The 26,996-nt window shown below is 45.4% G+C and overlaps 1 protein-coding gene across 3 annotated transcripts in view; it reads right to left on the bottom strand.

The window, feature by feature from the left end:
* The window catches only part of ADAMTSL3 (ADAMTS like 3), a 353,901-nt gene that overhangs the window by 36,563 nt on the left and 290,342 nt on the right, over positions 1-26,996 (bottom strand). For all 3 annotated transcript variants that reach the window (XM_086711720.1, XM_086711719.1, XM_086711721.1), the window contains 2 exons: positions 22,994-23,121; positions 20,658-20,786 (listed from right to left, as the gene is read on the bottom strand). In XM_086711720.1, the coding sequence (XP_086567846.1) occupies positions 20,658-20,786; positions 22,994-23,121 (257 nt within the window). The remainder of the gene's footprint in view (positions 1-20,657; positions 20,787-22,993; positions 23,122-26,996) is intronic.

Below are 26,996 nucleotides of genomic sequence, written 5' to 3'. Positions count from 1 at the left end.
ATGTTTATTTATTTTTGAGACAGAGAGAGACAGAGCATGAACGAGGGAGGGGCAGAGAGAGAGGGAGACACAGAATCGGAAGCAGGCTCCAGGCTCTGAGCCATCAGCTCAGAGCCCGACGCGGGGCTGGAACTCACAGACCGCGAGATCGTGACCTGAGCTGAAGTCGGACGCTTAACCGACTGAGCCACCCAGGCGCCCCTCAATGACACTTTTTAAAAAAAGAAATGTTCTCAACTGAAAACTGCAAGGTGTAGAATGCTGTGTTGAATAGGCTTTTACATAAAAAAGAGGAAAAAATAAGTCTTCGTGCTTGCATAGAGAATCTTTGCAAAGAGACAGAAGAATCTAACAAAGTTGATACCCTGGCACAGGTGCAAAGGGGGCAGGAACAGAGGTGACAGCCAAGACTTTTCATCATATGATGGCTGCTGAATGCCTCACCTACTTTCAAATTTTAAAAAGTTGAAAAAACTCAAACCATATCTCCTAGATCTCCAATATTCCTCCTAGGATGAGAAAATGTGAATTTTTCCTTCCTCTTCATCCTTTCTTTCTTCTGATAGAATATAGGATTGCAATTCTGATCATTTTACGTTTTTATTTTTCATCATATATCTTCTTTAAATTTTTTTTGAGATTTGCCATCTATTTTTAAAAAAATTTTAATGTTTATTTATATTTGAGAGAGAGGGACACAGAACATCAATATGGGGGAGGGGCAGAGAAGGACGGAGACAGAATCCGAAGCAAGCTCCAGGCTCTGAGCTGTCAGCACAGAGCCTGGCGTGGGGCTCAAACTCATGAACTACGAGATCATGACCAGAGCTGAAGTCGGACGCTTAACTGACTGAGCCACCCAGGCGCCCCATAGATTTGCAATCTATTTTTAAGTCACTAAAATAAATTCTTAAATTCTATATTTAAGTTGTTTCAATGTTTATTATGACTCCCTTAATATTGCAATGTCTCCATGATCATAATTAAGCTTCATGTCTTGCTTGACAGGGCAGGCTTTTGGGAGTATTTTTCCCACAAAGGTAGGAAGGTCAGTGGGTAGGACAGATTATGAATCCTGGAGTGTGTAGGAACGTCTTCTCTTCTCCTCACTAAGAAACAGCTCAGCTGGCCACAGAACTGGAGTGCCGTAATGCGATTTCCTCCACACCGCTCATGCCGACCCTTGTCACGTGGGGCTTTCATAGTTTGAAGAAGTCCGAGGCAGGCCTATTTTTTTATTCCCCTTTAGGTAATCTGTTGTCGTTATTTCTTTTTTTCTTTTTGGATTCCTGCAGGATTCTGTGATCTAAAATTTTCAAAAAATTTGCCAGGGATACGATCAAGAGATAGTATTACTTGCTCGTCAGTTCTGCCTGGAACACTCTGAGCATTTAATCTACAAACTATAGTCACTGCTTCCATTCAGTAAAACTTTTTTTTCTCCCCTCCCTTCCTTCCTTCTCCTCCTTTTCTCTCTCTATTCCTCTCTCTCTGTCTCTCTCATCTATCCATCATCTATTTATCATCTACCTATCATCTGTCTATCATCTCTGAATCTATCAATAATCTATCTATCTATCTATCTATCTATCTATCTATCTATCTATCTATCATCTATGAATCTATCAATTACCTATACATCTATCTATCACCTATGAATCTGTCAATTATCTATTTATCTATCATCTATGTATCTATCAATCATGTATCTATCGCTCTCCATCCAACCATCCATCCATCCACCCATCTACCTATCTACCTATCCATCTATCTATCCGTCCAGCTGTCTGTCTATCTTTAAGTCTTAAATTCTGTGCCTACTCCTTTTCCTTCTCTTGCTCAGGAACACCAATCATGTGATTATTAGTCTTTCTTCTCCATGCCCATTGCCCTAGGTATCATTGTTTTTAGCTCTCCGTTCTTTTTCTCTGCATTTTGCAAGAAATTCTGAGCTTGCCTCAGAATTTTCCTCATTTTATTTGGAGCATTTTATTTTCTGCTTCTAATGTTGGCTTTATTTGTGATTGGCTTTTAACATTCTTTCCAGCATGATTTTTATTTCTGCCTCTCTTTTAGTGGCTCTACCCCCAGCTCTACTGAGATATGATTGACACAGAACATTGTGTATGTTTTAAGGTGTGCAACACATTGGTTTGATGCACCTGTAGATTGCAAAATGACTACCACCATCCCGTTCATTACCCAACACCTGCATCGTGTCACAGAGTTACCATTTCTTTTTTGAGGTAAGCACATCTAAGATCTACTCTCTCAGCAACTTTCAGTTAAATAAACTAACAAATTAACAGTCTTATTTTTTAAAATTTCTCTTTGATTTCATCTTGCTTTTCCAGAATTTTGGGGGGGGCAAGGGGAGACATAACACTTATACTAACATTTACTTCTTTTTAAAAATTTTTAATGTTTATTTATCTTTGAGACAGAGAGAGACAGAGTGTGAGCAGGGGACAGGCAGAGAGAGCCAGAGACACAGAATCCAAAGTAGGCTCTAGGCTCCAAGCTGTCATCACAGAGCCCAACGCGGGGATCGAACTCACAAACCATGAGATCTTGACCTGAGCTGAAGTCGGACGCTTAACTGACTGAGCCACCCAGGTGTCCCTAACATTTACTTTTTTGATACAACCAACGCTTTTCGTGTGCTTCCTGATGCTTGTCCAACATCGTATTTGCGCTCAGCGTCAGCTCAGAGGCTGACACAGAGCTCTACTGGGCAGAAATTCCTCGTGGCCTCATCCAGGCCCAAATGGACATTCAGCCTCAGTGCTGTCGATGACTGATGTCTTTTACACACTTTATTCTTATTTCAAATGGTAACATTAGGCAGGGCAACTTTTCTGCCTCAAGACCACAGGAGTAAATTTGTGTTTTCCTGAAGGTCTTAGACCATACTTCTCAAAACTGGACAAGAGTAATGGCAAGAGACTATGCTAAACTATCCCCTCGGCTCTGAGATACGTGTGGGATCAATTCATTCATTCATCAACTCACCCTTCCTTTTATATATTTATTCAACTCATTTTTCTTTTTTTATTAAAATTTTTTTTAATCTTTATTTTTGAGAGAGAGAGAGAGAGATAGATCGTGAGCAGGGGAGAGGCAGAGAGAGAGGGAGACACAGAACCCGAAGCAGGCTCCAGGCTCTGAGCTGTCAGCACTGAGCCCGACAAGGGGCTCGAATCCACGAGCCATGAGGTCATGACCTGAGCCGAAGTCGGACGCTCAACCGACTGAGCCACCCAGGCGCCCCTCAACTCATTTTTCTTATGTGCTTTCTATGGCCAGCACTCTCATAGAGAATCACTACCACATTAATCTCAGGCCTCTCCAGTAAGCTGTGGGGACAGTGTCTGGCAAAGAGCAGACATATAAATATTTGCTGAATGCATACATGAACAGGGAGTAGATCTTCTGGAAGAAAATCATCGTATCTCAAAGATACAACTGCGTGATTTTGGTTATTCATGGCAATGTTCTCTTCCAAACAGAGAAGATAGTAAAATGCAGACTCTGTGGTAAGTCCTCACACCTTCAGACACAATTATTTTGGGATCTCTGGTAATTTAGGGAAGGTCTATACTTGCCAGGAAGCAAATAATCTTCTTAAATATTTTGATTAAAAAAGGGCAAACCATATCAAAAACCTCTTCAAACATTTCACCAGCTTCCATACACGTGAACTTAATTATTTTACTAATTAAAGGAGAGTCCTTTAAGATCCCCTATTGGGGCGCCTGGGTGGCGCAGTCGGTTAAGCGTCCGACTTCAGCCAGGTCACGATCTCGCGGTCCGTGAGTTCGAGCCCCGCGTCAGGCTCTGGGCTGATGGCTCAGAGCCTGGAGCCTGTTTCCGATTCTGTGTCTCCCTCTCTCTCTGCCCCTCCCCCGTTCATGCTCTGTCTCTCTCTGTCCCAAAAATAAATAAACATTGAAAAAAAAAATTTAAGATCCCCTATTGAGTAATTCTTAAGTGACCACACATTTTTGAAAGAGACGTGAGTTTGAAAACATAACAATTCAAGAATCTCCATTAATTGTGACACGTCTCCTACAATTAGTCTAAATAAATGGAGTTTTTCTCAAGTTATAAAGCCTCTCATGGGAAGAGACCCTGAAGAGTTTCAGATACATTGGCTTATTTGTCACGCCTCCATGGTAAGAAACGTGTAAACAACAGTGTTGTAAAGTTCTACATGAAAGAGGTTTACTGAAGGCCTTCAGCCAGGCTAGATGAGCCATGTAGAGGTCTAACTTCAGGCAGAAGGAACAGCACGTGCCTCAGCCCTGAAGCAGCGTTCCTCACATGGAGTCCCTTAACCCCACCTGGGTGCATAAATGGAAGTCAAGGTTCCATGGCCTTTTCACTCACCCTAGCTGACATTTAGAATTTCCAGCAACTATGAACATAGCCAACAAAACAAGGTGGCAGGATCTCCAACTACACAGCTAACGGAAACCACAGGTAAACACTTTCGTGTCATGTTACGGTTGTTACAGAGCTCTCAAAATATCTCGTATGCCATCACTACTTTGAAATCATGGCAATTATTGGATCCAATGCTAGACTTGGAATTGAGCGCATCAGGAAAAAGCACTTATATCATCATATGCCACTTCTGATTTACTATTTATTTGAGATTTTGGTTAGAACTGGCTTTCTTTAGAATACCAAGTATTTTGTTTTCTGCTTTTGAGAATGCTATTCGAAGAAGCAGCCCCATAGGCTTTATCAGCCTGGAGTTCAGGGTACACTCCTACTTTGGAGGAGCAGGAAAGAACACTGTGGCTGCAGAGGTGTGACCGAGGAAGGTACATGGAGGAGACAAGGGCAGAGAAGTGGCAGGTGGGGAGGGGACTCAGATCACAGCACTGCAGGTCATAGTGAAGATTTGGCTTTTATCCTAAAGGCTTTGAGCCTGCCTCACTTGTGTGCTCTGTCTCTCTCTAAGTAGATAAATAAACCTAAAAAAAATTGAAGATAGAACTACCCTATGATCCAATAATTCCAGTAGAGGGTATTTACCCAAACAATAGGAAAACACTAATTCCAAAGGGATACAGGCATCCCGATGTTTACAGAAGCATTATCTACAATAGCCAAATTACAGAAGCAGTCCAAGTGTCCATCAATAGATGAATGGATAAAGAAGGTGTCTCACACACACACACACACACACACACACACACACACACACACACTGGAATATTACTTAGTGATCAAGAAGAATGAAATCTTGCCATTTGCAATGATGTGGACAGATATAGAGTATATTATGCTAAGTGAAATGCCAGTCAGAGAAAGACAAATACCATATGATTTCACTCATATGTGGAATTTAAGACACAAATGAACAGAGGGAAAAAAGAGGGGTGTCTGTTGGGCTCAGTCGGTTAAGCATCTGACTTCAGTTCAGGTCATGATCTCATGGTTCATGAGTTTGAGCCCCACACTGGGTGAGCTTGAACCCTGCTTCAGGCTCCGTGCTGACAGTGCAGAGCCTGCTTGTGATTCTCTCTCTCCCTCTCTCTGCCCCTCCCCGGCTTGCACTCCATCTCTCTCCAAATAAACAAATAAATAAACTTAAAAATAAATAAATAAATTCAATAGAACCGACTACAGGCTGGAGACATTGTTTTCTTCTGTATATAATTCCAGCTGTCCTTTTTTTTTTTTAATGTTTATTTACTTTTGAGAGAGAGAGAGAGAGAGAGAGAGAGCGAGCGCTTAAGCGGAGGAGGGGCAGAGAGAAAAGGAGGCAGAGTTAGAAGCAGACTCAGGCTCCAAGCTGTCATCACAGAGCCCGACGTGGAGCTCCAACTCACAAACTGTGAGATCACGACCTGATCCGAAGTCGGACGCTTAACCGACTGAACCACCCCGGCGCCCCTCCAGCTGTCTTCTAAAGAGGGTGGACACTCTTCCTTCAGGACATCTTGCAAGATTTCGATGCATGCATCTGTAGGCAAGGGCCACATAACAGGGAGAGAAGAACTTAGAGTCCCTACAGCAATCCTAGGGGTTGGGGAAAGCAGAGGAGGGGATGAGAGAGAACAGAGAGCAGAGGGGCAAGGGGATAGGATGCCTTTGCCATGATCTCTCAAGCCTCAGCCTTGCTTTAAAAGGTTGTCAAGTGCTTGGTAACAATGGAGGTCTTGCTATGAGTAGAAAGCAGTCAAGGAACTGAGTTTTGTATCCTGGTTGATGGGAGGGCGAGAGAGAGAGAGAGAGAGAGAGAGAGGGAGAGAGGGAGAGAGCGAGAGAGAGCGAGAGAGCGAGTGCACATAGCAGGTGAGTACAAGAAGAAGCCAGAGGCAGAGGGTCCAGCCCAGTGTAAGCCCCCATAACTGCCAGAAGTCAGTTCCAGAAGGCTCCCGAATTTCCAGCCTCTGGAACTGACAAGAGTCAGAGACAACTCCACGAGCAACCTCAGAACAGCAAGGGTATGATACTGGGTTTGCACACACAGGGATATTCTCCCTGAGCCAGCAGTTTCAGATTTCAAAGCAGAACCCAGCCAGTTTTGAGATGCAAAAGGAGACACGTAGGTCTCCAGGGTGGATAAAAAAGAAACCGACCCCCTGCAACTCAGCACCTAGAAGCGTCGTTACCCGTGTGAACATGTTCAAAGAACGGAAGAGGCAGGAGGAAACTCAGACGAGATCCTTCTGACCACTGCTCTTGACGGTGTTTCAAAATAACAAATGTGTGCTCTGTTGAAACAGCGACAGAATGTCAGAAATAGTTTAAACTTATTTACCTAACCTCAAAGACAGGCTATTCCCCTAAGACACGCAGCCCTGAGATACTTCGTGTTCTGTTTCCACAATGCCGGAATCGTTTTTGGAAGGCAAATGTGGTGGTAAAAAAAAAGTTCAGCTCCGGAGGGTTTGTAAAACACGTGTTTGCAGCAAGTCTGAACCTCTGGGTGTCTTTAAAAATAGTCACTGTTTAAAAACAAATATCCCTCGTCCTCGAAAGGCCCACGGAACATTCCACACTACAAAATCCTTGGCCTGTTTGGACGGCTCTAAAATGCTAGATTTTTATATCAATGTATCACAGATATTATACCTGTAGGGTTTTGTTCATTTCTTGATTTCCCCAAGCTACTCAACACTTAGACAATGTTCTGGATTTTTTTCACACGTGATGACGGGAAATTTCAACTACCGTTAGTGACCTCTGGGGGGCTATGAAGAAGTTGTATTGTCAATCCATAGGATAAGAGGCAAATTGAACACAGCATAGACAAACCACAAGGGGAGACATTACTAATAGAGGAAACAGGAAAGAGCTCACCGTCCCCGTGTCAGAGACAAACACCTCAACACGACCAGCACAAAGAGTATATATACTCTTCTTGAATGTGGGGCCAGTGTTCACAATGTAGTAAATATGGTAAGAAATGCTCCCATTTTGAGTTAACTGCACACTCTTCTGTTCTTTTTGGCAATATGTAATCTATGCTTTTTGGATGTAAAGGATGAGCCATCACTGATGCCATACCCAGAACTTCTGACAAATGAGAGGCTATGGCTTTTACCCATCACAAAACTCTCCTGAGTAGCTGCCGAAGCACTTTCTCTTCTCCAACAAAATGATGTCAACAGATTGACAACACCAGGTCCCCAAGCAACTTGATCTGAGGAATTAGAAACAACGTGGGTCACGGCATCTGTCCCCATTTCCATATTCAAGCGACTTTCCCCAGAGGCTTTTAAAATATGTTCCTTCTAACATGGAGGGAAGGTATCAACATCCCGGGCCTCTTAGGAGCCCTGCTTTGCTTGGGACTGGACAGATCTCTTTAAGTTTACCAGTCATATCCCATGAGTGCTACAGGCCACCACTGGATGCTGTCCTCCAGGTTCTCGTTTATGGGCCAGCAAAGGCCCATGATTTTATTCCACATAGTATCTCAAGATCGAAACCCTCCAGTGTCTCCTTGAAGAAAAAGACTCAGCAGTGGTGCAAATCAAGTGCAGGATGCACACCGAAGATACACGAGTAGTGTAAGTTACCCACTTCGATACAGAGAATTCCAGAACTACAGCTCAGATGGGGACGAACCTCGGACATTCCGGAGGCCCTTCCTGATGAAGAGCAAGTTTCAACGTCTATCAATGTAACATCCGGATGTGGATGAATAAATAGCTAGGACAAGGTCCCTAAAGGGTACATGGAAAGTACTGCTCATTTGGAAGCCACACGCCATGACCATGAAGTTGGTCCTGCTGCTATCACCACCAAATTCAAACCATAAGGGGAGCTCCTCGGGGGACATCTCAAGGCTGGGCTGATTCCTCAAGGCTCCCTGTCTACTTCCCTCAAGGCTCTGGCTCTTCTCTTGTTTTTCTGGGCTGCCCCCACTTTCTCTATAAAGTGGCTCCTTTCTCCCTAGGACTGGTGGGGAGTAAGATTCATTTTTCCCAGCTCCACAATATGTCCTCTTCTTGGAGGATAAAGGCACGAAAGCCCTTTCAATTCATGGGTCCCAACTGCTAACAAGAGCTAGCCCCCCAGCCCTGGGGGCCTCACTGTTCTCCAAACATGCCTCACTGGGTGTAATGCTAAGATTTTCTGTGGGCTCCTCTCTCCACTGGGGATTGTTATCTCTACTGGGTACTCTTCTTTACCGCTTGGAAAATTTCTTCTCATTCTTACAGATCCACCATAGGCCCTCTCTTCTCTGACTCTCCTTGATGCTGAAGCTGATGCCTCTTCTGTGGACCTTTGAACACTGAGGTCTCAGCTGTTGACACATCTGAATCCACCTTCGGAATGAGCCCAGAGAATGGACACAAGGTCCTGCCATGTAGCCCAGCTTCTGCTTCACTCCTTGTTACCCACTGTTTCCAAAGGATATCTCTCATTTTGCAGTAACAGTCGAGAGAAGTCCCAGGAGACTCTTTGGCCCCATTTACTGGCTAACGCATTGGTTCTTAACCTTGGACACGCAGTAGAATCACCTTGGGAAGTTAGGGGCACCTGTGTGGCTCAGTTAGTTAAGCATCCGACTTCGGCTCAGGTCATGATCTCACAGCTCAGGAGTTCAAGCCCCACATCAGGCTCTGTGCTGACAGCTCAGAGCCTGGAGCCTGCTTTGGATTCTGTATCTCCCTCTCTCTCTCTCTGCTCCCCACCCCCGCCCCCCCATGCTCTGTCTGTCTCTCTCTCTCTCTCTCAAAAGTAAACAAACATTTTTAAAAATTTAAAAAACAAAGAATTGCCTTGGGAACTTGAAAAAACAAACCCATTCTCAGGCCATACTACAGACACATTAAATCATACTCTCTGGGGTAGGGCGGGTGGGGAGGGAGGTGATTCTAGACCTGAATTGACACTATCCCTGATAATAAAATGATTTTAGTATATTATGTGTCATGAAAATGAATATATAACTGCTGCGTTATCAAGTATATAACCAGGGGGAATAAATGAAAAGATAAATGACATAAATGAAAGATAAGCGAAAAGAGAGGGGTACCTGTGCTGGGATGTTAGCAGAGATGCTGAAATTCTGTTCAGGTCCCATGGTGTTTTCCCCACAATGACTATTTTTCCTCCATCACCAAGTCCTAAATGTCTTTTGCAGAAGATACCAAGAAGCCCTCATGCTTTTTTATTTCTAGGGGTTGAATTCCAACATGATTTTTCTCTCCTTCAGTTCCCACCCGGTACGGGTCATGCGGGCTGTACTCTAGGAAGGCACAGTTGGGACGAAGGAATGCGAGCAGATGGATGGGTCGTTGGATGGCTTTCACCATTTCCATGTGTTTTACAATTGCAAATTTTATTAACATTAAAATTTAGATGGGCTTCATGAGTCTTCGTATCAGAAATACGGTACTGAAAAAACCATGAGGTGAAAGCTATTTCAAATCTGAAATAAGATACGATTGTGGAGAAGCTGTGTATTATTTCGGGAGCAGAAATTTGCCATGGGTCATAGGCCCTCCTCTAGCCTTCCAACCAGTGGCTCTCACACACTGCTAGCAGAACCAATTAAAAAAATTTTTTTTGATGAAGAAAGTCCAATTTATAAAACTCTAAAACATGGTGGTCCTTTAGTTAACTGTATATTGGGGGAGAGGGTAGGCAGGATAGAAAGGTAAGAGTGGGGTCCCTGACAAGGCTCCATGAAATTGACAGCTGGCCAATCCACTGGTCTACAGATGGGGCACAGAAGAAAGATTTTTTGCAGACAGGGAAAGGATGGGCACAGGAGGAGAAATTATGTGATAAAAGGCCTTATGGCTCAGTCTGTTTTTACCGTGAGAAGAAGGGAAGGTTAACGTGGGGCTGGATGTCGGTGACGTTTTCAGGGCACAGAAACATATTGGAGGGCCAGAAGACAGAAGCGGGGTGTAGACACTTGATGGTGAGAACAGTGTTGTTGATAACAGAACCAGACCACAAGAGCTGTGGTCTGGCGGCTTCAAGACATGGCATGACTCAGTATTTGCAGACATACATACGCCCAAGCACGAGGCTTTCAGCAGTAAGTATGAAATTTGATCGGTTCTCGAATAGCCCTTTCTGTTTTTCATTGTGCACATTCAGCTACCTTCTTCTAGCATTTCTCGCTCCTTCTGGATTGTGTAGACTCATGTTTGCTCCACATGGGAAACTGATGTGGATGAAAGATGAGAAGAAAATCATCGCTCAAGAAGGATTCAGAATAGAGATTCAGCAGATCTTCAAAGAATAGAAATGGTTTTACAAATGAGTCTTTTCAATCCACTAATCAATAACCCAAATACAAACACAAAGAGATCTGGGGCAGGTCTACCAAGGGTTAGGTGAGGGACTGGAGAGTCATTACCACGCAGCCCACAATTTGCCACATCCCTTTCCGGTTGCTGCAGTAATGGTGGGGTGTCTGGGTGGGGGCCCCCCTCAGCTGGGTGCTGACCCAACACCGGCCGGCATCCCGCCAGCAAGAGCCAGCCTCTCAGCGTACCCTCCCTGGACCCTAGCTCTCACACTGTGGGGCAGTTCCCCAGGTGACCTCAGGCCCTGCTTGTCGCCTATGCCTGAGCCTCTAACCCTTGTCCCTAAGGTGTGGCACTCCCTAATTCCTCCCTCAGGCCTTTTTTTTTGACCTCCCTCTCTCTGGCTAGCACTCTGGGATAATTCTTTTGTCTCAAGTCCAGATTCTTCTCCGTCCAGTTCCCTTGGAGTCACACAGACTTGGGATTAAATCCTAGCTCATCCCCTGGTTAGGTATATAGATCGGGGCAAGCGGCTATGCTGAGGCTATTGACTCGTTAGCAAAACAAATAGAATAATATCCACTTTATAAGCTGTTCAGACTTTAACACTTTAACCCATCAAGGTATTCTTTTTTTTTTTTTTAGTTGAAAAAATTTTTTACTTCATTTTGCGAGAGACAGCACAAGCAGGGGAGGGGCAGAGAGACAGAGAGAGAGGGAGAGAGAGAATCCCAAGCAGGCTCTGCACTGTCAGTGGGGAGCCCCATGAGGGGCTCAAACTCACGAACCACGAGATCATGACCTGAGCTGAAATCAAGAGTCGGATGCTGAACCCACTGAGCCATCCAGGCGCCCCAAGTTATTCTTATTTTTGATGATGAGTTTTGATGGATTTTCAATATGCTCCTTATGAGGGGCTGTCTGTCAGCACACACTCCTTAGCTCTTTGCGTTGTAGCGTCTCTCTGTGTTCGACTCAACTGCTATGTGCCAACACTCCAGGGCTGGCCTGGGGACACCTATGTCCCAGATCTTCAATTAATGACACATCCATTGCGAGATGCCCGATACGCCTGCTCTCCTTCTTGGATAAATCAGAACCATGGAATCTTGATTTAATATCTTCAGTCACTGGTCCAACAATCCAATCAATGACCCTAATACAAGTCCACTGATTTCAATTTATGGCTTTATGCGGTTTCTTTCCCCTCTAGCTTTTCATCTGGAAGCAGAATGCTCTTTCTAAGACACAGATTGGCTCACGCCACTGCCCTGCCTCGAACTTTGTCTCCCCACTGCCAGTGAAATGAGGTGCAAGGGTTTTAGCCTGATATTAGACGTCCTTCACAATCGGGTCCCCACTTACATTTTCCAGAGCTTCCCCTTCCCACTCTCCCGTACACCCTCTGTCTTAAGTCCCATGCCTCTGCCTGTGGTTTCGCAAATAAGCCAGAAGCTTTCGTGTTTCCATGCTTTTGCACATAGGCTGTTTCTTCTGATTCAAACGGCCTTCCTTTTTGTTCCAAATGGCTCGGTTGTAATGCCATCTGTTCTGTAAAAACCTCTGATCCTTTAGAAGCTTTAACTATTCTCTCCTGTAGCCGTCTGATGCACTTCATAAACGCTTAGCTGTTGGCATTTCTTGTATCATAGTTTCCTTGTCTATAAAGCTGCAGACACCAGGTATTATTCACGTCTGTACGTTAACGAACTAGATTGGGCTTAGTAGACGCCTAGTCAATGCTTGCTGAATGGATGGAAGAATGCATGGAATTTCCCGCCACCTATGACTGATTGTTTGATTGAGTATGGCATTAAGAGAGGAGGGTGTTGGGAACACTTCTGAATCACAGGCAGAAGTGGAAAAAGCAAGGGGTGGCTAGCCCTTCTGAGTGGGACAAATGGTTTTAAATACACTTACAGATAACTTTAGCTATTTCAAGAGTTGTACATGGTTTGAAAAAGAGGTCAACATAATACAGAAGAGGGAGTACATTTCGAAAACCACAAGAAGCAAGAAAATGTTCATTTCCTAAAACAGGAGCAAGCAGACGATCCTCAGGTTTTCTTTTTAAGAGTTGTGAAAATTATATGCAAAACTGGGTCAGTAAATGTCTTTTTCTGGAGCGATGGTTCTCTTTCTGGAGAGGATCAAAGGGATTTGTGATTTAAAGATGTTACATCATTACCACTTAATTCCACACTATATAATATAAGCTGGTGGCTGACGGGGGAAAATAATTATCAGGGAGATGAGACTACATATAGGAATTTAACCACATAATCTGGCTGCACCACAAAAATTTTCTCAAGATCCTCCCCCGTAAAGGAAACTATGAAGCCTGGTAAAGAAGGCTAGGAATTCTGTTAGACTCGACGAAACTTTAGGGATACTCCATAGCATTTTAACCCTAAAAAAAATCCCATGATTAAGAAAACACTTCCCACGTATGTAATAGGTTTCTTCTGAAATTGGCCACGATCGCTTAGACGCGAGAAGCTATCCTTCCCCCCTACTCATGTTACGGAGCACCAAGCACCCCACCGGCACCCCCTTCCCCCGCCCCTGTCACACTGGAGGGTCCCACCACCTGCTTGTACCTAACACTGTGAGGGGTTAATTCTGTAATTCTGCCTATGTTCTTCCCTACCCTCTCCTGTCTAACGGTGATAAGGATGTAGGGCTTAAACCTGCATCACCGGCAGGTTTCACTTTCTAGAAGGCAATGTGTGACATGCATTCTGAGTTACAGAAATTGTCATGCTTTATGATGTTATAAAAATGTTGAATGCCCTGCGACCTAGTAATTCCAATCCTGTTCATCTGTTTAAAAAAAATAATCTTGGGGCACCTGGGTGGCTCAGTGGGTTGAGCGTCTGACTCTTGGTTTCAGCTCAGGTCATGATCTACGGTGTGTGGATTCGAGCCCCGCGTTAGGCTCCGTGCTGATAGTGCAGAGCCTGCTTGGGATTCTCCCTCTCCCTCCTTCTGCCTCTCCCTGCTCAAGCTCTCTCTCTCTCTCTCTCTCAAAACAAATAAATAAATGGTAAAAAAATAAAAGATAAATAAAAAATTCATCTCAATGACACAAAAATGTTGCTCACATCACTGCACGTAACCATAAAGCGGATGAGCTGCTTAAGTTTCCCTAAATAAGGGACTGGCTTAATCGTGCTACATTCAGTGGTGCAGCAATTAAATGATACTTGGGATTTTCTTTCAGTGTCATGAGAACATTCTTTGACTTAATGAGAAAGGGTTATGGGAACGTAACGAAGGGGAAACAATGGTTGTGTCTTTGTGATGAGATTACAGGAGTTTCTTTGCTTCTTAATACTTGGTTATGCTTTCTAATTATTCTAGAATGCGTTACTTTTTTTTTGATTTTGGTAACGTTTATCTATTTTTGAGAGAGAGAGCGCGAGAGAGCAGGGGTGGGGCAGAGAGAGGGAGGCACAGAATCCAAAGCAGGCTCCAGGCTCTGAGCTGTCACCACAGAGCCCGACGCGGGGCTTAGACCCGGGAACCGCAAGATCATGACCTGAGCTGAAGTCAGATGCTTAACCGACTGAGCCACCCAGGTGCCCCAGCATGTGTCACTTTTTATAATGAGGCCAGAAAGCACAAACCAGGGGACGGGTTCAGAGCAGAAGCAGCGGCAGCCTCAGAGGCGGTGCTAGGGTTCTCACCGAGACCTTTCCGTGGACTGGATTCATTACTTTGATCAGGTCTCTCCTCTCTGGGTCTTGTTTCAAAACGTAAGGGCTGGATTCACAGACTTCCAAGGTCCCTCCGTATCTAGCTCTGGAGACCAAGGCCTGACTGGTTTCCATCCAAGTTGCTTCAAATCACCCTCTGTACTAATTGTCCTCCAGTTAACTTGTTTTGCCCTAAACATCAGCTTGTAAGTAAATGAAAGACGTTTTTCAAATGATCAAATTCTGGTTTCACCAGGCCACAGATTCTTACGTTATTCGGTTCCTTCCTTTTCATCACAACCATACTTCTGAGTCATAATAGAGGTACATGTGTTTTCCTTGGGCTGGTGCTCTAGCTCCAAGTAGGTCCTTGACAGGGACATCGTATCTACCTCTTTTATTCTCATTAAAAAAAAGTTGTAATTGAAATATAGTTGATATATAACATTAAGTTAGTTTCAGGTGTACATCCTGGTGGTACAACAATTATGCACATTAGGAAATGCTCAGGACAATAAACACATCACAATATTATCGACTGTACTTCTCATCCCCATGAACTGGAAGTCGTACGTCTTCATCCCCTTCGCCCATGTCACCCGTGCTCCCCGCCATCTCCCCTTTGGCTATTCAGAGAGAGATTTCCTTACTGGGTTCCCTCCTCCGTCTTCCAAAAACTGGGTGAGGACACTTGTTGACTTGTTGGCACTCAGCGCTAAGCCCTACCTGGGTAGGCATCTTAGTTCAAGCATTCTTCCTATTTTTCCTTCCACTTGTCCCAGATTCCTGCCAAAGACCAGGGGTCCAGGATAGGATTTTAGGGCTGGAAGGGGTCTCGCTGGTCATATGCCCTAATCTCTTATTCTATAACAGAAAACCACGGGCCAGGGTGAGTAGGTGACAGGCCTGGGTGTCTCACAGCACGGCAGAGGCAGGGCTGGGAGGGGAATCCAAAATACCAGTAGAACAGATAACCACAGGTCTAGTATGCAAAATGAGTGCACGTTCCCATTGGACGAGCTTTAGTATTTGCTTTAGTTCTTGGTTAAGCGATAAGGCCCTAGAGCCGGGCTAAATTTCCTTCCCCAAACTTTTTCCTTCTTTTCTCCCAGGAGTACCAAAAATCCTGACACTAGAGTATGTCCTTCCCATGAATATCTGTGCATTTTTGCCATATACTCATATGTTGATAAATAGCATGATTGTGCTGTAGGGTTTAAAACTTCGTAGTTCTATCATAGTGTGGGTATTATGATGACGGTTTTGATGCGATACGGTTTAGAGACTATAAAATTCACCCTTCCACGTGTTCAATTCAGTGATTTCTTTAGCATCCTCATAAAGCTGTGCAACCATCACTAACCTATCATTCCGGAACATTCTCATCCCCCCAAAGAAACGCGTGCCTGTTAGTCATCACTCCCCATTTTCCAGTCTCTGGAAAGTCACTGGCAGCCTCTTATCTGTCTCTAAGGATTTGCCTGTTCTAGACATTTCATGGAAATGTAATTACACAATATGTGATCTCTGCGTCTGGCTTCTTTCACTTACCGTAATTTCTCCAGATCCATCCGTGTTTCAGCATGTATCAGTCCTTCATCCCTCTCTATGGCCAAAGAAAATTCCATCGGATGGATATACTCCATGTTGTTGATCCGTTCGTTAGCTGACGGACATCGAAGTTACTCCTACCTGTTGCTGTCAACGCCCATGCACGAGTTTTCGTGGGGATGTGTGTTTTCACTGGTCTTGGGTGTATATACCCCTAGGGCTGGAATTTCTGGGTTTAACTTTTGGGGGAACTTCCAGACCGTCTTCCAAAGCAGCTGCGTGATTTTAAATTCCCACCCGCGGGGCAACAGGGATCTGACCGCTCCACATTCTCCACACTTTGGGCATCTGTCTTTCTGATTACAGCCGTCACAGCGTGGACTGTGGCATCTCGTTGTGGTTTTGACTTACATCTTCATGATGACTAATGACAACGAGCATCTTTTTATGTGATTATTGGTCATCTGCACATTTTTGGAGAGATGTCCATTCGGATCATTTGTCCATTTTACATGGGGTTGTCTTTTTTATTGCTGAGGTACAAGAGTCCCTTTTGTATTTTGGACACTCTCTTACCAAATACATGACTTGAGGACATTTTCACTCATTCCGTGGGATGTCCTGACGCTTTCCTGAGAATGTCCTTTGCAGCTTGAAAGTTTTTCAGTTTGAAGAAACCCATTTATCTACTCGTTCTGGTTGGTACTTGCGTCCCGAGAAATTACCGCCTAACCCAAGGTGACAAAGAATTGTGCCTGTTTTTATGCTGAGGGTTTCATAGCGTTAGCTTTTAAATTTAGGTTTTCAATTCACTGTGAGTTATGTTTTGTAGATGACCTGAGGTAGGATTTCCACTACGTTTTTTCACAAGCAGATGTCCAGTAGAACTAGCCCGTTTGTGGAAAAGATGATGCTCTCCCCGCTCGAGTCTTTTTAGTACCCTTCTTGAAAAGTTATGCTTTATAATTTAAACTTTTAAAATGTTTATTTATTTTCAAGAGTGAGAGAAAGAGAAAGAGAGCATGAGCAGGGGAGGGGAAGAGAGAGAGGGAGACACAGAACCCAAAGCAGGTTCCAGACTCCGAGCTGTCAGCACAGACCCCACGCGGGGCTCGAACTCACAAACCGCGAGATCTTGACCTGAGCCAAAGTCAGATGCTCAACTGACTAAGCCACCCAGGCGCCTCTTGAAAGATTACGTTTTAAAGATTTATCAATGTTGACACCAGTAGCTCTAATTTATTCATTTTACTACTAGTATTCAAGGAGATGAATATATTTTCATGGACTCTTTCTCCTGCTGAGAGGGATTTAGGTTGTTTCTTTCACATTTTTTTTCCTCTCACTTTTAATCTCTCCCTCTCCCCTTTGCTCTTTATTATTACAAACAAAGCTGCATCATACGTTCTATTAACTGTGTCTCTGCCTTGATAAGAGGGCCACCCTCATAAGTAGAATTTCCGGTGGGGGGGGGGCGCCTGGGTGGCTCAGTCTGTTGAGCGTCCGACTTTGGCTCAGGTCGTGATCTCACGGTTCGTGGGTTCGAGCCCCGCGTTGGGCTCTGTGCTGATGGCTCAGAGCCTGGAGCCTGCTTCGGATTCTGTGTCTCCCTCTCCCTCTGCCCCTAACCCATTTTCATTCTGTCTCTGTCTCTCTCAAAAAAATAAACAAACATTAAAAAAATTTTTTTAAAAAAGAAAGAATTTCCAGTGTGGGGTGTCACGAGGAACCTGACACACAAGAAGACGTGAGAGCAGACACTCGGCTTAGCTGCACCTTCTGATGCGCTTGATGAGAGAGAAAAACAAGCAACACAGAATGCACAGGAAATCACAAGATAAAGGATGTTGTCACTAAGCATGGAGACCAGAAGAAAAAGCTACCCAGCTATTACGATTTATGGGTCATTTTTCTCAGATGAGCTTTTCCTTTCTTACCAGAAGGTGGCAGAGAGGACACACTTTCAATTCTTGCTCCATGTTTTAGAAGAAAAAAAAAAAAAATTTAAGAGCAAGAAGAATAACTCTTGCAACTTAAAACCTCTGACTTTTAAACATCCAGATTTCCGGGTTTGGGCACCTGGGTGGCTCAGTCGGTTGAGTGTCCGACTTCGGCTCATGTCATAATCTCACGGCTCGTGAGTTCGAGCCCCATGTCGGGCTCTGTGCTGACAGCTCGGAGCCTGGAGCCTGCTTTGCATTCTGTGTCTCCCTCTCTCTCTGCCCTTACCCTGCTCGTGCTCCGTCTCTCCCTCTCAAAATGAAGTAAACATTTAAAAAAAAAAGCCTAACTTTTAAACATCCAGATTTGAGGTTCTAGTATTTCATACAGTTATTAGAAACATCACCTAAGAAAGAGCAGAGACCATGACTTTTGATGTCTATATACATGAATTAAATAAAACATACTAGGATTTAACAAAAGACTATCAATCTGTCTGAAAGGTACGAATAGGTGAGCTCATTATAATTAGCGGAAAATATTTTAAGGGCAACTGAAAAGCAAAAGGAAAATTTATACCTGCCACCGGTTCACGGAAGCAGTGTCAGTTTGCAATAGGAAAATGTAATTTTGTGAAGCAGGATTCAAGTCTGTAAGTACGCTACTGCCCTCATCTGTAAAATGAGGGGCTAGACGCGACGCAGCCCAAAGTCCCTCCTTCCACTAACATGGTATATTTCCTACCGTGGAGACGAGGGTAGGAAGGTCCCACACAAACTAGTGACGGAACTGCCTGGAAAGCCCAAGTTTTCTGACCCTTCACCAACTCTCCCATCGGTCTTTAAAAAGACGGCTCTCCATAAAAGGCTCAGTTAGTATGGCTTCTGCCCTTAAGAAAACACAGTAAACTCCCTTCAGGTTTATTTGCAATGGCACATAGCTCACAAAGAGGCGGTTTTATTTGGAGAAGGAAAGGACTCCTGAGGAGTCCCTGGGGTCCAGTCCACAGGGGAAGGCTGCCAGGTAAAAAAGACCAAATGGGGCAGCTCCCAGAAGGGGGAAGCAGGGAGCGGGGAGGTGGAGGGGTGCTCCCAGCACGGAGCCTCGCCCTTGCCCCAGCAGGCGCAGCAGGGAGGGCCAGAGGGGCTGCGGGGTCGGGGGCAGGTCAGAGATGGCCCACGTGCCGATGGTGCCTGGCCCAGAGAATAAAACCCCCCTGGAGTAAATGGTCTTCGCAAAAACACTTGCCACTGGACCCAGCCCCTGACTTACGACAGCAAATAATACACCACGACGACTTTTAACGGCTCATCCCCCCGGGTGCCTGACTTTAAACTATTATGGAAGTAAGACATTTAGGAATAATGTTAAACGTTGAGGTTTCTCTTAATAGAAGTCAGATCTATTTTGCAGAACCTTCTGCAGGTGTAGGGCTGTAGAAACTCGAGCCGTTTGCGGCTTGGCAACTGCAAAGTTCCGTTCTGCTTTTCTCCTTGCCGAGGCCAGAGAGCGCGGGCCCATTCTGTAACCGGTGGCCGCGCTTTGCCAGAACACTCACATATTTGTGGGTGGAGTCAGTTGGGAGGCTGGAGGGAGTTTTCAAGTCTGTGTAAGGCCAAACACCGCAGGGACTTCCAAGGGGTGAAAAATAATACCTTGGGGGTTAGCAAATTTCCACTGCTTGTGGAGCCAAATATGCAGGTCTGGAAACATGGCAAGGAAGGGGCCATTACAGGGAGGGAGGGAGGTGGACGCGTGTGTCCTAGGCTCCCTTCCCTCCATGCACGGTCACTGTGTTACCCAGGACAGCGCAAGGACTCCCCGGGTCACCCTGCCTATCGGGGCCGCGGCCTAGTAAGACTCATCCCGAGTGGCTGTAGCTGACAAGAACCTGGAAAGAACCTGGAAGAAGCTGGAAACGAGGGAAACACGGTCGTCCTGGCAGTGACTCGATGCCCAAGCTTATGCTAAGTCATCTTAAAACAGATCTTAATTGTAAAGGGTTCACAGGTCTCCCTGAGAAACTGATCAAAGTTATTCACACTGACCCCCTCAAATGGACACGGGTGTCGTACAGAATGCTCGTCTCAGTTTGGGGATGCGTGGGCCCAGATTAAGACTCAAAAATCTGTGATTTAAAGAGCAAGAATTAAAAGACATCAAGGCAAGGTCAGACCGAAAGTGTTATTTCTATTGAGGAACGAATGAGTCAGTCGGTTAGAAAGAGGGCTCATCTGCCAGCTCAAACAAAGTGCAAGGAGCCCCCGAGGCATCAGACCGGTTCACGCTCGCGTTAGGACAGTCCACAACAGAGAGCGTTGGCCAGGGGACCTTGACATTCCCACCCCCAGGCCTGGCCTTGCCTAGCTGGAGGATACATCTGACAATTTCCAACAAGTCCCCTCACTGACGCTACGCTCACCCAGCAGCCCCACGACTAGAAGCCGGCCTCCCGTGTAGGTCCTGTGTTCCGGCCTTGCCAGTGGGAACATGTCAGTGTGCCAGGGAGGCACAGTCCTCCCTGGAAACCGGTTAACGGGCATTCCGTTTTACACACCGGGCTCCTGGTTGGTCTCGCCCTTGAGAGATCTCCTGTCGGTGCCCTGGAAAAGCAGACCTCTGAGCCACTCAGGCTGAGGTCGAAGATGCCAAATTGCCAGTTGGCACCTCCCGGCAACACCGGGCTGGCCATGGGCACCCCCCAGCCCCCAACGGAAATGCCCACACTTGCCTTTCACAGGACAGCGGATTGTCACGTTTGCTTGCAGGGGTGCCTCCACGGTGCCTCCAACCACAACGGACAGATGGCTGTGCTCCCGTCTGCTGGTATTTCTCGCAATAGCCAAGATGGCAGGTGCCTCTTAATTCAAAGGGAGCGGGAAACGGTGTTAGGTTCAGGCTCTGCTCTGGGAAAGCGTGCGGCGTTGGGTAAACTGGGTTGAGCTCTTGGAGATCAGGGGCAGAATCCAGCTCTCTCTATATCCCTCATGGTGTCCCATTAGGACTTGCACACACACACACACACACACACACACACACACACACACACACACACACAGCCTGGGGGTGCTTAATGCACAGATGGACAGGCAGAGGGATGGATGGATGGATGAAGGCACTCAAAGAGGTACCCACAGGTGCACTGCCACAACCATATATATGCTATGAGGCTATTCTGGTTTTATAAGCAAAATTGAGGATAAATGCCTCTTCAACAAATTGAAAGACAAGGAACTCAGAAGTTCTTAAGAAGCCAGGAAGGCGCGGCAGGGCAGGGACACGTCTCTGACGCGCAGGATGAAGCACAGCTGGTCAAACACACCAGCGCTTGCGACCAGGTGACTCCTTCTCTGGAAGGAAAACTTGGGAGAAAAAAACTTGCATAAAACTTGCATGGAAAAATAAGCAAAGACAAGGTCGCCAAGAACCAAGAACCTGCTCAAGGGCTTTTATTTCCCTGAATTTTGAGAAGCATGGACTTTTAACAGCTTCATTCCTTAACTCACTCAGGAGATACACTTTGCGTCTGAGCGGAACAAGAGGACAGGGTGCTGGCTGTTGAGATGGAAGAAGGTGCCAGTTGCCCAGGCGCCTCTCAGGAGCCTGCGAGGGTCAGGGAAGACAACAGCCCAGAGGGGGTGTTGACAGAGCGTCCCTCTCCTGGAGAACGACCGCCACGAGTGCCTTCTCTACTCCGCCATTAGCGTGTGAGCTGCTGGAGGCGAGGGTGTGTCTGCTTCACCTGTTTTGTCACCTGTGCCTGGTGCCCTCAAGAATGGCATTTTAGTGGACTGTTTGGTCACCACGTGTTCAGGAGCCAGGGGACATGCTCTCTCAGGAACCTGGATCGTCCTGGGATGGGCTTAAGGGGAGACTTGTCAGCCACAAGGGGGACTGTCATTCCTCCCCGGAATTCCAGAACCTGGGGACAGACGCTTTCTGGGAAGAAGCTGATGCTCACAGGAGAGAACAACCCAGGAGGGTGGGGCAGAGAATCGAGGTCTGAAGGCCCTGCCTTGGGAATGTAGCCAGCGGAGGAAGTCAGGCCTTCTGCTTCAAGGAGCTTTTAAAATCTGGGGCGCCTGGGTGGTGCAGTCAGTTAAGCGTCCGACTTCAGCCAGGTCACGATCTCGCGGTCCGTGAGTTCGAGCCCCGCGTCGGGCTCTGGGCTGATGGCTCGGAGCCTGGAGCCTGTTTCCGAATCTGTGTCTCCCTCTCTCTCTGCCCCTCCCCTGTTCATGCTCTGTCTCTCTCTGTCCCAAAAATAAATAAAAAACGTTGAAAAAAAATATTTAAAAAAAAAATCAAGTGGTCCGACCTTCTCCGTGTGGAGCTATGGTGCACCTGCTACCGCGCTCAACCTAGTGGTCTGCATGCTGGATTCTAATGCCTGCTACTGCTCCTCTCCTCCGCTCAGTCCCTGTGAGCCACAGATACCAGAGCCCATAGGGCAGAGGGCTGGAGGACGGGTCTCGTTCCATTTTTAATCCCAGAACAGGAGCTCACCGCAAGGAAGCCCTGCTTACGACTTACCACCTAGGAGTGTTCCTTTACAATTGAGCACGTTTTCATACTAAAATGACACTGTCTGCCTCCCGTGAAGACAAGACACTAATTTATGGTTACGACTTCCTGAAACCGTTTCTAAGGTTTGGGAGCTATGCCTTTGGAGGTCCACGGTCATCTTCAAAGGATAATTGTTCTCTTTCACTGGCTGGTGGCATTTAAAAAAATGACAAGGCCCTACTATCCACACTGCTAATTAAATTCTCATTCATTCCCAGTTCTCGGAAGGCGAGCTCGAAAGGAGCCGTTTTCAAGACTTGGTCCACAAGCCGGCAGCATCCGTATAACTTGGGACCGTGTTAAAAATATAAGCTCTTGGACCCCTTCCAAGACCTACGGCATCAGAACCTCCAGGAATGGGGGTGGGGTCCTAGAACTCTGCGTTCTGACAAACCACCTGCCCTCAGGTGCTCCTGCTGACCTTTGGGAACTGCTGCTCTACGGTTTTATGTTAAAAACGGAAAGAAAACCCCAAGCTCGGGTTTGAACAACGGGCATTACCTGCATATAACACAGAAGACCTCTCCACGTCGGAACCCAGACGATTAGCTACGGAGCATCCATACATCCCTTGTTCTTTCTTTGTCGGGTTCCGTATCTGCATTTTCCCCATTCCATCCAAGATGATCCTGCAGAACAGTTAGGAAGGGGTGCATTCATTTAATGTACCTCACGGCCCCAGGACCCTGGCACGTCGCAGGGAAAGACTATGACATCAGACTTTGGGCTGGCAAGGATCCCGCCCGTGAGACTGGAGGGTGGAAAAGGCTTCCTCATGGGCTTGATGGAACTCAGCAGCGTGGCAGCCAGATGGTGCTTGGACAGCCCGTCTTCCTGTCTCACTCTGCGTGAGTGTGGACTTTGGAGGAAGGACACAATGCTTGACCCACCACGTTTTCAGAAAGACGAACTAGCAAGCCTCAGTTGGCAGGATGTGAAACCCTCATTTTGGGCCCAAATCCTTCCTCGTGGAACCGCAGGTGTGGATTTTTCGGCTTGGATTTGCACCCCGGAAGGGAGCAGGCTGTTGGTTAACGCTGTTTGGCTCTAATTGCTACCTCACTACCGCCGTAGGAAGAAGTCAGGGGAAGCGGCAATGCTAAGGCCGCGTTATCCTGGACTTTGAGCATGCTGTTAAGAATCAAGTCTACACTGCGTGAGCGCCATATGGTTTCCCAATTACTGGTACCCATAAACACCTGCAGGTAATACCACGAGGACCCAAATGGGTCAGGTGTATCCTGACAGATAAGGGGATTATTCAGGGAATGGAGAATGGTGCCTGTTCTGCTTTATTTTAATTTTTTTCTTAATGACTTGAAGCTGCTTCTAGATCACCTGGATCAGTAGTCCATGAGCTGTTTTTTCCCTGCACCCTCCCACTTTCCAGATCTTAGCAATACGGGCTGTTCTGACTGCTAAATGCTGTGTTTCTTCATGAGCTGAGCTGGGCCACTTCTCCATTTCCTCTCATTTCATGGTGCTTACCCTATGCTCCAGCCATAATGAACCTCTAACAGTTTCCAGAACATTCCATGATCTTTCATCACCCTGAGCTTTTGCATACATTGTTCACCGTATTCAGGGTACCCTTTCCCCACCCCCTCCTTCTGGCAAACTCCAACTTACCCACTGAATCCTGGATCAAATATAATTTTCCCTGTAAAGCTTTCCCCAATACTCCTAGAGTTATCTTCTCCCCCTCTGGGCTCTTTCTGCTCTGGTTCATATATTTATTTGATGAAATATCTATTTCTTTCCACCAGATTGTGATCTTTTCAAGAGCAGGGACCAAATCTTATTCACAGGTGTGCATCTTCAGAGCTTGACACAGTGACAGTTGTACAGCAAGTTCTCAGAAGCCTCCGATGACCGAATGTATCAATAGTCACGATACAACAGCACAATGGCACACACTGTGCATCCAAATGCCTACACGCTTTCTTTCCTCTCATTGGAGAGCAGCTCTCAAAAATAGAATTCCATTTCTGAGTTCCTTCAACTGAAAAGCGAGATTCCGAAAAATATATCCGAAGATGAGAGACTTTGTTACATAAAGGGAATTAAATGCAAGTTGAGCAAATTAATTGGGTAAGTTTGAGGAAGAACATGGAAGTAAGAATGGATCTTACTAGTTTATTCTGTTAAAAACTTAAAAACTTTTGGGGCGCCTGGGTGGCTCAGTCGGTTGAGCGTCCAACTTCAGCTCAGGTCACCATCTCACGGTTTGTGAGTTCGAGCCCCGCGTCAGGCTCTGGGCTGATGGCTCAGAGCCTGGAGCCTGCTTCCGATTCTGTGTCTCCCTCGCTCTCTGCCCCTCCCCCATTCATGCTCTGTCTCTCTCTGTCTCAAAAATAAATAAACATTAAAAAAAAACTTAAAAAAAAACTTAAAAAAAAAACTTAAAAACTTTTAATAGCCATATGGAATTGCTTCTGTATCAAACAGCTGATCCTTAAAGTACGCAGAAATACATTGGAGCTGGAAGTGCCGTGTCAAAACCTTTCTTCCCATGACCTCCGGGAGTCTCAGGCTCAGAAGCTCATGGTGATTCCATGTGATCAAGTCACACTACTTAAAATCAACTCAACAAACATTTACTTGAACTGGCCACGCTCTACCGCATCCCTGAAGGACATGTGTGGCCATAGGTGAATCGATCCCTTCAACTCTCTCAGCCGCTGCTTCCTTAAAAGGTGTAAAATGAACCTTTTTTTTTTTGCTGTGTTGACATTTTCACTGCTTAGTAAACACAGTGGTGGATACGATCCTGGCACCAGGGTATGCCATTCGTCCTCTTGACCAACACACACTTAACACAAAAACAAAAATGACAGTTTCCCTTAAGAATGTCTGAACGGAGGGGCACCTGGGTGGCTCAGTCGGTTCAGTCTCCAATTTTGGGTCAGGTCATGATCTTAACAGTTCATGAATTCGAGCTCCGCGTTGGGTTCTGTGCTGTCAGCTCGGAGCCTGCAGTGTGCTTCGGATTCTGTGTCTCCCTCTTTCGCTGCCCCTCACCCGCTCATGCTTTGTCTCTCTCCCTCTCTCAAAAATAAATAAACACTAAAAAAAATAAAAAAATAAAAAAAAAAGAATGTCCTGAATAGAAGCAGGGAGACTTACTAATTTTACAAAATTTCACCCCTCAAGTATGTCTATTTTTAACATTCTGTATACAAAACGGGAAGTACACACAAACACTTTTGCGTGTTTCAATTCCTAGCTAAACTAGCCACTTTTTTCATGGAACCCCATTTTTACTTAAAGAACGGCTCTCAGACAAACTGATTATTCAGACTTGAGTATGTGGCAGCTATTTTTAACAATTTAACTAAATTGAGCTGGCCATTCAAAGAAAACAACTGACAGTTTATTTGTTGGCAATGATCAAATTCGAACTTTCAGGTGAAAATTAAAATTTTGGAAAATTAGTATCCTCCACTGTGAACTTGACATTTTCCCAAAACTCGAAGACTTCTCTGATGGGATGAGTAGTGATACTGCAGAAAATGTATACTTTTTACATTGTACAAGGAAATGCGTCAACATCTGAAAGACCTCTATAAACTGGTGAGCCAATATTTTCCGAATGACTAATGTGTGATATTATATAAAATCATGTGTAGGTAAAAGATCCATTAAAAGTGCAAGATAAGGGGTGCCTGGGTGCCTCAGTTGCTTGAGCGTCCAACTTCGGCTCAGGTCATGATCTCACAGTGTGTGAGTTTGAGCCCCATGTCAGGCTCTGTGCTGATGCCTCAGAGCCTGGAGCCTGCTTCGGATTCTGTGTCTCCTTCTCTCTCTGCCCCTCCCCCACTCACACTTTCACTGTCTCTCAAAAAAATTAATGCAAAAACATTTTTTTTAAGTGCAAGATAAGCCATTATTCCATTGTAACACAGTAACAAAATTTCATTAATATGGTTTTAGATTCCTCAGGCAACTGACATTTAAGAAACTAGCCCTTGTCCAGTTTTAGTGTAGTGTTAAAGAATAGCCACAATGATCTGAAAAGGCTATAAAAATTTCCTTCTTTTTCCAAATAACATGTCTTTATGAGGCCAAATTTTCTCTATAAACTTTAATTAAAACAACATATCACAACAGATTTAATGGAGAAGCATTTAGGAGACTCCAGCTGTGTTCTATTAAACCAGACATTAGAGATTTGCAAAGATATAAAACAATGCCATTGTTATCAGTAATTTTTTTAAAATACTGCTTGTATTTGTGTAAAATTGTTATTTATGTGAACACACGATGGACTTCTTACTGTTATTTCTTTTATTTTTTTCCTCTGATTTTGATTTTATTTTTTAATGTTTACTTATTTTTGAGAGAGAGCATGAGTGGGGGCGGGGCAGAGAGAGAGGGGGACAGGGTCCGAAGCAGGCTCTGAGCTGACAACACAGAGCCCGATGTGGGGCTCAAACTCATGAACCATGAGATAATGACCTGAGCCAGAGTTGGACGCTCAACCGACTGAACCACCCAGGTGCCC

The sequence above is a fragment of the Puma concolor genome, chromosome B3, assembly GCF_028749965.1.
Source record: "Puma concolor isolate L17-30 chromosome B3, mPumCon1.1.hap2, whole genome shotgun sequence".
NCBI classification, from domain to species: domain Eukaryota; kingdom Metazoa; phylum Chordata; class Mammalia; order Carnivora; family Felidae; genus Puma; species Puma concolor.
This window is presented reverse-complemented; position numbering and strand designations above follow the sequence as displayed.